The 12,249-nt window shown below is 40.4% G+C and overlaps 1 protein-coding gene across 2 annotated transcripts in view; it reads right to left on the bottom strand.

The window, feature by feature from the left end:
- Window positions 1-3,380: 3,380 nt before the first annotated feature.
- Window positions 3,381-12,249, bottom strand: part of TLN2 (talin 2) — a 98,858-nt gene continuing 89,989 nt past the window's right edge. For both annotated transcript variants that reach the window (XM_088519868.1, XM_088519876.1), the window contains exons 52-56: window positions 10,004-10,129; window positions 7,904-7,966; window positions 7,612-7,794; window positions 5,218-5,343; window positions 3,381-4,547 (exon numbers count right to left, since the gene is read on the bottom strand). In XM_088519868.1, the coding sequence (XP_088375994.1) occupies window positions 4,419-4,547; window positions 5,218-5,343; window positions 7,612-7,794; window positions 7,904-7,966; window positions 10,004-10,129 (627 nt within the window). In that variant the 3' untranslated portion in view covers window positions 3,381-4,418. The remainder of the gene's footprint in view (window positions 4,548-5,217; window positions 5,344-7,611; window positions 7,795-7,903; window positions 7,967-10,003; window positions 10,130-12,249) is intronic.

Raw genomic sequence — 12,249 nt, 5'->3', positions numbered from 1 at the left:
TCTAACATGCTCAAATCACTCATGTTTCCATCTTTTGCATACTACTTACATGTAGGTAACATACACTTACTTTTAAGGCATAATACACCAGGTAACAAGCAGAGCTTCAACCTGAATGGTCTCCTCTCTCACTTGGAAATTCTGCATTTTTCCCTGCCTTGCAGACAAACAACTTCTGCCATATTTGGCCTAGGTAGCAAAATGATCCATTTCCTGACAACCCTACAACACAAGGCACAAATACCAAAAAAAAAAAGGAATTCCTTCAAGAGATTATTGTTGGTAAACACAAAAAACACCTATTTTTCTGGCCAGAGCAGCACTACATATCAGTGTCGTCATTAGGCCCCTTTGTGCCTTTGCTTTGGGTTAAAGCTTCAATGGGAAGACGCAATGGTGGGAGTTCACTCCAGCTTGTGATGACGAAACTGCCTCGAACACAAGGTTCTTCCACTGCAACAAAATTCATTAATTGGAGATAAAACAGAAGTCTCTCGTGCTTTACTTTAAATAAGTGACATAATGGCAACTACTTTTACCCCAACAAATGAGAGAAGAAAATCTGTAGGCAGAATGGTTCGTGTTGTTGGGTGCAAACTCTGCAGTCCAGCACCCCTCAGCAGCACCTGCCCTACGCAGCGGTTAGCAGCATCCACAAGCTGCAGCAGGAGAGTCTGACACTACGGGGACTCTGTTGGCTCCAGGTAGGGAATATCAGATTCCGGGGCCTGGCCTGGTAGGAAGCAGCTGGCAGAGTGCGCAGCCAGGCTTCAGATGAGCAAGTACCAACGAGTGCCACTCAGGCTGCAGCTCCAACCTGCTCCTCCTCCTGCCCACGGCTGGTCATGGCAGTGAGACACGGCACACGCGGCCCCTGACCTAACGTGACAACTGCACGTGTTTAATTTATACCCCTGCAACTACTGAGATCTGTCAACTATGGGCAATAACTCCCCTCTAGTTAATCATGATGCAATTGCATGAGGACAGAACTTTCATAAAGGCACAAAATTATGCAAAATCATACAATAAAAACAAATTTGGGGGAGTATAAATTAGTTATGGCACATGCAATACTCCCTGGGGTGGATCTTTTACAAGTTTAGCCTGTTCAAAAAAAAAAAAAAAAAAAGGTCTACTTATGACTACTTAGGTGATGAGGTTTCTTGAATATTTATTCATCCCTTCATTAGGAATTAAATGATGAAGATGCAAAAAATCAAAGAGAAAGGAGCAGATGAAACAGAAGCCCAACCTTCAAATTCTTTTTCATAACTTGTCTTGCTTTGAGGTTTCTGATGTATGAAAAGAGAAGCTAAGAAATACAATAAGATGTTCCATTCAAATTATTATCCAGACATTTGGGTAAAATAACACTAGATTATTTGTACGCAGACAACTTTGAGGCATTTTGCTTTTAATTTGCATACAATTTCTTAAAGTGAATTCCACATGAAGAAGGGTGAGATACAACAGTGCTTGGTTATCATTTCACGAGTTAACAGAACAAAGCAAACATCTGCCCTCCTTTTAGGCAGCCTCCAGCCCTTACCCAACGTGCTGCCAGCCTCCATGCCTAATCCAAGCATGGACGAGTCCCACACTCCACAGATGTGCACACGTGGACTTCAGTGGTACTGAAAATTGTAACAGCAAGAATAAACCAAAATAGAAAGTCTTTAGATGAGTTTATAACCTCTAAACGCTTCCCAAATCAAGACCCAAAATTCACAGTAAAAAAATACTTCAATTGTTCAGCTCAACTGCTCATCTTGACTGTGGTTCCTCTGTGGAACAGCTGGTAGCTAAGGAAAAAAATAACACTTTTTGCCAAATACGATGGTGCAGTAAATCAGAAATCAAGAGACCTCAAGCTCATTGTACTGAAATGGACTTCCCAGACAACCTTATCTGGAATACGACTTGAACATACTCTCCCCTTCAACACTGATAAACTTTTCTAGCTATACAGTTTCTGCACTTGACCAGGCTTTTGGCTTCTTACAAACTGGCACATACCATCCTCACTCATGACCAATGCCAATTCCTGATTAAAATATATTACATTATTATGCCTCCAATAAAACACTGGCTTGGTATTAAGGACAGCATCATCTTTCTTCATGCTTTAAATGAGACTCCAAAAAAAAAAAAAAAAAAAAAAAAAAGGTTAAACAATGCTTGAAAGGGAAACATGAACAAAGCTGTTTTAATGATCATTCCAAAAAGAGAGATGGGAATGTGAGGCTATCCAGGTAAACAAGAGAAAAACAAGATAAAGAGCCATAAACTATAAAGCTTGACACATCAGCAAGGCAAAAGCAGCAGAAAATCCATAATGTAAGAGCTGTCTTTTTCTTAGGTCTTACAAAAAGAAAAAATGACTTGGCCTTCTACCTCAAAGTTTACAAGAAGGATTTTTTTGGTATAGAAATTCTTAACAGAGTTTCTGTGACACTGCTCACTGAATGCATTGTGTAGAGGATGAATGGAGGAAAATAAATCAAATGAATTGTGCTGAAATGGAAGCTACAGAACTCGAACGCCCGGCAGCAGTCGGCACGCGAGCTGACGCACCGCAGCACGGCGACACCTGCAATTCAGCTGGGGATTTGCTTATTTCTTCCTCTCAGCAATGTGTTTCTTCATCAAGTCTACTGAGTCTACAATATTTCTGTACCAGAGAAGACATTAACAAAAATAACAAAAACAAAACAAAAAAACCAAAAACAACTTTGTACACTTTAATATTAATTCTCTATTCATGTTTGCTATATATTTAACACTAGTGTGACAAAATATCTGATAATTATATTTCATGCATGTAGCTTAAATGAGGAATTATCACTATCTAAACTGCTAAACCTAGCACTAGAGGATTACTTTTGAGTCTACAAGACAAATATTTCTGCAACAGTGACAACTACATGGGTATGCATATAACATAAGAGGCTCAGCTGGATGTACTTGGCAGGCATCTAAATGACAGTACAGCCTTCGAAAAGACTGGAGTGGCAACATCCTTTGGCCTAAATAGACTTGACTTACTGTTTCAGAGGGCTTGAGTCAAGATGGAAGAATGTTGGGGATTATTGTTAGCAAATGTGTTTATGCAGCCAAGCAAAAAGTAAAACTTTTGCTAGTTTTTCTGTGCTTTGGATTTTTACTTTGACAAGGAGATATGTGTTACTGATTCTACCCATGTTGCTGTTGTTTAGGCCACAACAGAGATATTGAGAACGTCCAGTACCTTTCCGCAGCTGGCCAGAGACTGCTGCTCAGATTGCAGTTGCTCCTTCTCTACAATTCCTTGGTGAGTGTTATTTCCATCAATGCTAACCATGAAAACAAGTTTCCAAGTATCCAGATACTCAATTACAGGAAAGTGTAAATCACTTCCGTTTCTCCTACAATACGCACAGGTTTTAAAACAAAATGCTGAAATTAAAAGAATAATGAGTTGTGATAGTCTGCTGCTTTACTGGGAATTTCCCTTTTTCACTTAGCATACATTCTAACAGAAATCCCACAGTACAAACCAGCTAATCTCAACTAAAAAACAAAGCAAAACAAAACACAAACTATTCAGTCCAATGTCAGAGCATGTGTACGTGTGTATAATACTGTAAGAGTAGTCACACATTAGAGGTATATAATTGAAACAGCATTTTCCTTCATGAACCTGCTATTACTGAGGCAGTGACAAAGCTTCCATCTCTCTATTTTCTGAGCTCTTAAAAAATGGATATTGCCACATTTTGTGACCCTAAATACTGTACAAGCAGAAGCTTGTTGGTATCAGGTAAGGACTAATAATACTAGTGCAAACAGGTACAGACAGTTCCTCCAGTTTTGGGATGAACCAGCTATCTAATACTGAAAGAGGACAGGCAACTTCAAACTGACACTCGTGTTTCTCCACTCAGACGTGCATCCATCTCAGGCTTGGTCTTATTACAAGGGTGGGGTGGGGGGAGAGCCACCAGCTCATGAGATATTTATCACATGTATTATTTCCTGACTTTTTCTACTAATATTACAAATGTCTTATAACAAGTCAAGGAACGATGAATACCTCAAGCTTCAGGTAAATGACAATAACACTGATTTAGAACCTTTTGTAAAAAGTGAAGCATTCTCTCCTGAGATAGCAGTCAGGGAAGGAACAGGAATGATGAACTTAGCACTATACCATTAATTGATCATCATGCACCTCAGCTGACGAGATGAGAAAGAACAAGTGTTTATTGCCCTCTGCTCACCCAAAGCTACGGCAGGCAGTTTATTCAGGTAAGTGCTTGGCAGACCAGAATGTTGTCAGAGCAGTTCTCACTGTACTGTCCCCCTTTAGCTTATTTCTTTAAAAGAAAGAGAAAAAAAATAAAAAACAAGGAAAAAGGAAAAATAATCTCAGCAGGTTAACCCTCATCTTCTCTCAGCTCTGTGGGAAGAAATTTGTATTGCTGTTGGCGGATCTGAGCCAGTTTTTTCCTTGCTTCTTCCAGCTCTCTCTCTTTCTTCAGCATTTCTTCCTGGGCTGCGATGATCTAGGAGAAGAAAGAAGCATGAACTATGATGGCAAGCAACACTTTGTAAAACATTCTTTCTCCTCCATCACAGCAGCCACAGCAAGACACCAAACTTTCTCCAGAAAAGTATTAAGTATCAACAACTTCAGCAAGAATTGCTCTTTTTTTTTCTAATTCAGGCTGGTTCTCTCCATGACTGCACTATGAAGAACAGTATCATATTCCCACATGTATCTTTCAAGGGAAAAAAAAAATATCCGTGAGCAGTTTTGCCATACATCCACGATGGATTTCATAGCACAGTGCTCCCCCTTTCAGTCTGGGTGAGCAGAAATAGGATGAGCACTATGCCTTAACACAGTAAATCCGAACACTCCTTGCTGCGAGTATCCACAACACTGTCCTACATCTAGGAACAGCAGCACTGCAGGCACACAGAAATGATAAACATCAGTATCTTATTTAAGTATATTTAAGTATACTTAAAATATGTATGGAAATATTTGAAAAAACTTGTTCAAAAAAAGTATGTAACATTTTAGTTAAGTGTGATTACTGAACAGCAAGGCATCAAGTGATAAACTACTGATTTCCACCTAGCTTTATCCATTCTTCATTTCATTGCACGCTGGGCTACACCTCCGCAACGCAGCTTTTCCCTGCTTTAGCTCTTAGTGTAGGTACCAACCTGAGCAATGCCACCCACAAACTTGGTTTTGACCACAACGTCATCGTCCTCTGCTTTCCCAAATGCTGCTTTCTGCGCTGCCCTGACAAGATTGTCTGATGCTCGCTTGACAGCATTTCCTGCAGCCTTGGGAAAAAAGAAGGAATTTAATGACAACAATGCATATTTCTAACATCAGTTCCTCAGGGCATCAAAACTTTTCTGCCTTTGCTTGACTCCATAGGAAAGATTTGGATTTTTTTTTTCCCCTCCTTTTTCTTCCTTCTCCAGTGAGAAGCAAATTTATCTTTCAAAATCAATGCTGCAGAAAGGAACACGAAATTGCTATCGAAGAAGCTAGAATTAGGACTTTTCTCTCCCCTCCCCCTGCCGGGGTTTAAAATAAAACCCTGGACAAAATCCCAAATTATGTTCTGCATAATCCTGATATGCAAGTTTTATCAGTGGAAGTTCACCATGTACATAATAGCCATGATTAATATCTTCTTTCATTAAAAAAATGATGCAAATGACCCAAGTGAACAGTCACTTAAAATTTGCTTTGCTCAGTCTGGACATGATCCAAAAAGAAAGGAAATATTTCCATTTATTTTGTTAAATTTTGGGCTTTAAAGTTAAACAGACTCTAGAACAAATCAGCACTCATGGGAAATGCAGCTCAAAGGACTTCTTGGAGCTTCTGATTGTTTGTAGGGGGAAGAAGGGGAAAACCAATAAGCCCAACCTCCTGTACCTAGCCTGTTGATTAAGGCTACATGAAAACCTTTGTGCTGGTGGCAGAGCCTGCTGAAAAGCCACAGTAGATTTGGCAGGTCCACCAATAAAAAATGTGGCAAACATCAGTTTCACTGTTCATTCCGAGATGAACACAAAGCCTTGTCAAGTGGCAAAGTTCACTTTCAAAGTTTTTTTCCCAAATTCAATGCTTGGGCTTGCACAATGTTGAAACAACATCTGCCTTTTTAGAGCTTTTGGGCTTGTCTCCTTCAGCCTTCCCAACTTTTCATACTCCATGTCTTTTTAATATTTGTCTACAGTGACCAAGCACCCTGAACTTCCTGTTTCTAATTCTTGTTATACACTTAAAATTCCTCCAGCCCTATCTTGGCATTTGGGTACGGAAGCGTGGGTTGTATTACAGTCAGAGCTATCAGTTCCTGATACCCTCCCCCCAGGCCCGTGAGAAACCTGACCTACACAAATCCATTATCAAGCACTAAATCCCAGGGATAACATTGACATCACACTGTTTTCTATAAAAATAGATTTTTCATCCAGCCATGTGTACATTTATGTTTTCCTCTTAAATATTTAAACTGCTGTTATATTTTGAAAAAAGTGATTTCACTTCTGCTTGCTCAAATACTCAGCCTTATGTATTTCCATTGGCATTGATTCTACCTATCCATACACCTGTTGTCTTATGGAGGTCCACTAGTAGTGTCTGTGGAAAAGTGGGAAGTTTCTGTCTCCAAGACGCATCATGCTATTGGTATGGAAAGGAGCTGAAACAGTTTGCACGCAGCAGGCTGCAGCCAGGAGAGGCCGCAGACGTTTTGAAAACCAGTCCCCTTGAACAGGACTCCAGGGGACAACACTCACCTCAGGCAATGCTCTGTTAATTCTGTAACGCTCCAAACTAGCTCAAAGCAAAAGGCCAGTTTCATTAAAAAAAAAGTTTTGTCAGACTTGAGTTGAGGTGGTGCATCTGCTTCTGCTGAGATGCTGCCAACCTGCTTTTTTGGTCTGCCAATCATGCTCCTATTTTGGAAGTGTGCTGCCTAGACTGGCTGTCTCCCGACCCCCAGAAACGCAGGGGCAGCGCCCGCAGCCCCGCGAGGCCCTCGGCGAGTGGGGCTGAACACGCACAGAGCCGCAGGCAGCCGCACAGGGACCGGTGCGCAGCCCAGGGCAGGCTGCTTAGCTGCCCGCAGGCTCATGGCCAGGCTGGGCCCTGAAGAACCACTGTGTGGAAACCAGCTGCACTCACTTGCTATAAGTGACTGTAGAAAAACATAAGAAACGAAACCGCTAAAGCAAAAAGAAAACCTCTGCGTTCCTTCTGATAACATGCACAACTCCAATTTGTCATTAATATCACACACTGCAGTATTGCGTCAGCTCGTGTGCTCCTGTGACTGATCCTTGGTATTAATCTCAGTGTTGCACCTAGGTCAGAACGAGGTGCATGCCAGCCAACGTTTCTAACTTCCTGTGTCTTTTATTAATTATTAAATACAAAGAATAAAACAAGCAAAGTGAGGCAACCTTTAGCTGCTGCTGAATACTGATAAACACACAATCACTTCATCCTTAGTGAATGAAAGGCCTCCCAAGTCTCACAAAGCCTGTCCGGAGTCACCACGGCTTTTCAGGGATTAAGAACACGGGTACCTGTAGCCTCCTCATGGCTTCAGAGTCATGGTCAGCCTTCACTTTGCAAGCCACAAGCAACTGTGCTGTAGAAGCAGCAACTTGCTTGGCCGATGAGATGAGCTTCTCCTCGCTGGCGTGGCCTTGTACTGAGGCATTAGCTGCTTCGCAGAGGTTGCTGGTTGCAGCCGCCACCATTCTGGCCTAAGAGTTGGTTAAAAAACGTCACTGTAAATTCACACTGGATTCTCACTTCAGAGAAGGTGCTGGTTTCTCTGCTATTTTTAAGATGAACATGAAAGAAGTTACTCACAGCAGAAATAAGTCCCTGAGACCACTGTCCATCATCAGCTGCATTTGCAGGGATTGCTCCAACCTGAAAAAACAATTTGGAGCTGGCTTACAGTGAAACAGAAAACACAGTTGCTTTCTCTAGGTACTAGACAAACAGAAATCTGAGTAAAAAGACAGACTCCTGAGCCTGCCCACAGCACACAGAGACTGACCTCTCAGGAGCACAAAATCATCTGAAAAATGAATGGTGATTTGTCCTTGCAAGCACAGTCAGAGGCTCTCAGGCTTTAATACATATATTTGTGCTACCCCAAGGTTTCCGACTGCTCTGCTAAGTGAATGAGCATCCACAAAAGCTTTTCCTCCCCAATAACAGGCTTTTGTTGTTAAACTGAGTGTGCTTCCATCGCTCATCTGCCTGTTCAAGTGGTGCCCAACCTGCACCACTGATTGAACCGTCCCACTCTTGGAGCACATTTAGGGATCTGAGATTGCTGCACCTTGAGTTTCAGTCTAAGCAACAGCTGAATCAGTAGTTCTTTTTCTCTTGGCCTTAAAAATAATTTATTTCCATCTACCAACATGTTCTGGTTTGCATCATTCCTGAACTGCTTCGAATTTCTGGCATTGTGACAAAGTACAAAACAGAAAGCTCCACAGGAGAGCCACCTACAGTCTGTGTCCACTTCGGTATTTGAGGAAAGCAACTGATTTTTCCACACAGAAAACCCTTTGCTGCAAAAACTCCTGGTTACTATACAAGAGTGAAAGATACAGCAAAACACCCAAATTCAGTAAAGCAGGTTGAACAAATGTACTAATTATAGTAGGCATTATATTTGATCGATACACTTCTGATGGGCAGGCAAGTTACAGTTTTCCTTTAGCAGAGGGATTTAAGTGGTTTTTACAGGATGCAAGTGCTGTTAGTGAATGACACAAAAATGTATCAAAGGGAACACTCCCAAGAAGCTAAAACCGATACCAAGGGCTCATATCAGGATATACTGCATAATTATATTGGCGGTGGGTGTTGAAAAATGAAAAGAAAGCTACACATCATAATACAACAAAGTAAGAACAGGTCTTATCAAACAAAAGTAGCCAGCACAGTAATTGAGCTGAAGCAGTAAGGTTGGTCAAAATTGCCATTTTTTTGACTGTTTCCATAGCCACACTTCAACAGCTCATTATTATGTATTGTGCGTTACGTGTTATTAAGAAATTCTATGGTTACAGCTTATGGTTGGTCTTGTCAGTCAGTTACGTTAACGCTGTTGTAAAACAACTGCTTTGTGTTCGTGCTCAAATAAAGCACAAGCCCCAGGAATCCTAGGTGAACAGGGCAGGCGAGTCCTCCGTGACAGAGTCCGTGATGCAGCCTGCTCAGAATACAGGTTCAGATGGAATTAGAGAACAAAACCACACAGCTGTGGTCCTGTAACAAACTGCTCTCACGGGCAACGTAGCTGGTTGAGGTTCAGATTTATACTAACCGGGTGGAAAGGAGTGGGGAGGGAAGCACTGAGGGATGTGAAATACAAAGATCTGAATCCTGACAAGACCAAAAGGAAAAAGACACATGTTAGAAGCACTGCTTAGTTAGTTCCAAATATATTTAGGAGCCTGTCCACTTAAAAGTACCTAGTTTGCATGCAGGCCTGTCCCCATTGTATCAGACAACAAAACACTGACAATTAACCATGCTCTTTGCTATTCTGGTTAGAGTGGTATTATTTACTCTGACATGAGTTTACTCAAACTGTCCTGTGGGAAAATTCATTATCAGCTTGAGTCACAGCCCTTCCCAGAATATAAAGCTATTGCAAAAACAAGACAAAATAACCCAACAAAAATACTCCAGCACATCAAACCAAAAATGTCCCCTAAACTACCAAGACCCCTTCCTCCCCTGCAAAAAAAAAACAATAAAATCATCTGAAAAGCCAAATACTTGACTGTATGTGCTAAGTTTAAATGAAATGTACAGAGGCCTAAGGTCATGTAAACTGTCAAGTAATGGCAAAATTTATGGTTTAGTCATTCCCAAGCTCCTTTCCTACTGTTACCAATTTTGATATTCTTCCCTCCATTATTGTTACTTGCTGTGTTCACCCACCTTTCCCTGGGCCACCAGTTCTCTCTGGGCTGCTGAAGCCGACTTCACCAGGGCACTGGTAGCAGCTGCAATGGATTTAGCTGCTTCCAGGATCTGTTCTTCAAAATCCAGAGTCTCATCTGCTTGCTATAACCAAAAAAGGACATCACACATTATTCATTGGAAAGTGATTTCATTCATCAGTGTGGTTTCATGTTCAAGATCTGAGACATTATGCAAGCTGAGGCAAGATTCTGAAACACTAAAGGAGATTACAAAGGAGCTAAAATATCATTTTCTACAAAGGAGTTTCCTGTGGTCTAATCTGTGAGTCAACCTAAGTGGAGTTAATATTTATTTAGTAGCTGTTATGGGTGATCACATGTAAAATGGAGTATCAGACAGAAGATGCCTCAAAAAGCCTTTAACTTGCTGATACGTGACTTCCACTTTCAGAACTACATTCAGAAAAGTGCAAGTCTGAAAAGAAATCAGTACATTTATCCAAAGCTACATTTGCTAAAATACTGTCTTCCAGGACTGTTAAATTTAGTATATACCTTATAAGTACTTAAAAATACACAAAACATTAAAAAATGAATGATGTGTATTTTCCCATTCACCTGTACTAAGGAATGTAACATGGGTACCAAGCAAGTGCACAGTTCAGAGTTTTGGAATGAGCCATCATTTCAGAGAGCAGTATTGGGAAGCAGTCCAGCTCAGTCCTCTTGGAGATAGCGAGTTCCAAAGGTCTGTCTGGATCCCTTCAGTTCTCTAAACACAAGTTTCACCAAGCACGTGCCAATACAGAGATCAGCTGCTCCTAATGAGCTTTATTTCTAGTTAAAAGGCAAATGGATTGCTCCATTAAAAATAAAATTCTTCCCTGGCTTTCTAATATTTTAAACACATACAGAAAGCTCTTATCCACCTAAGCATGATTACTAGTCTCTGAATAACTAATGGAATAGACACAGAGAAATAGTTAGGATTCTTTTTCATACAAAACAAGCCAAAATAACTTATTTTGACTGTGATCAAATCATAAGCCTCACAGAATCCAATACAGTATGACCAGTGGGTACAACAGCACAACAAAACACCTTGTAAGAGGTTGGAGTTTTGAAATAGAGGTTTCTTTCAACTTATACAAGCTCAGCATTCTTGTATCAAATAACTATAGGGACAGGAGCCACGTGAATTTTGAGGAAAATACTAAATTTATAGAACTCTTTAGAGAACTTTTATTTTTAGAACTCTTACTTCAATCATGGTATCACAAAACCACCAAAGAAACCAAACTGACTAGAGGGAAATCAGTTTCCTCCAGATTTCTTTCCATTATTGAAACAGGCACTAGTGAATATGGTTCAAGTAGACTAATGACTTAAACTGGCCATCACTGAGCAATATTTTTGATGATATTTTACCTTAACAGACCATTACTGCTATCTTCCTTTTGTCCAAGGCTTCTGATTTCAAGAATTTATATAATTTTCATTGAAATTGTTATGCATTATAATTGTTCACTATGATAAAATATATTTTGCATATTCTTCAAGAGCCAGTGTTGCCAGAAATTCGAAACTTAGAGGAGTAAGCAATTCGGTATCTAGTTATTTTTTAAAGGAGCTATTTGTTCATAAAGTTTAATAAAACGCCCATGGCCACATTCTAATCTGTTAGACAGTTGCATTTGCGCCTAAGTGTTTTTCAGCTGAGAAAAAGAGCCATTTAAACTCTCACAGTAAGTGAACTAAATATTGCAGGCGAGCGCTAAGCAAATACAACAAGTCTGAAAAGGAGTACAAGGGAATCAAATGTGTGTTACTGAGAATGCTCTCATTGAGTGGCTAAATTACTGCCGTCCTGGAGCAGCAGCTAAAGCTTGGCTGGAAAATGGATAAGCGTTAGTATCTCACTAGATAACACTTTTCCTTAGCTGTACAGAATTTATTTCTTTCCATTTATATTGCACTACAGGAGGCAGGAGGAGGGAGGAGATAAATCACACCCTAGGTTTTCAAAACTTCCAAATGTTGTATTTACTGTTATCTTCTGACTGACTTCATTCATGGAGGGGGGAAAAAAAAAAAAAAAAAAGACAAAACTCCCTAAACTAAAGGTTTTTATTGACAACAGATCCCCTCTGTGAAGAATTTACTTTTAAACAAGCCACATTTGAACTGTGAAAGTTGTTTCAAACTCTCTGACAAATCCTTGCTCATCTCATCTTTCCTTGGCATAACTGGGACTGCTGAGGG

This window comes from Tinamus guttatus, unplaced genomic scaffold, assembly GCF_059628265.1.
Source record: "Tinamus guttatus ecotype Peru unplaced genomic scaffold, ASM5962826v1 Tinamus_guttatus_pri_ptg000004l, whole genome shotgun sequence".
Taxonomy (NCBI): domain Eukaryota; kingdom Metazoa; phylum Chordata; class Aves; order Tinamiformes; family Tinamidae; genus Tinamus; species Tinamus guttatus.
Note: the sequence above shows the minus strand (reverse complement) of the source record. Positions and strands in the feature narration are given on the sequence as shown.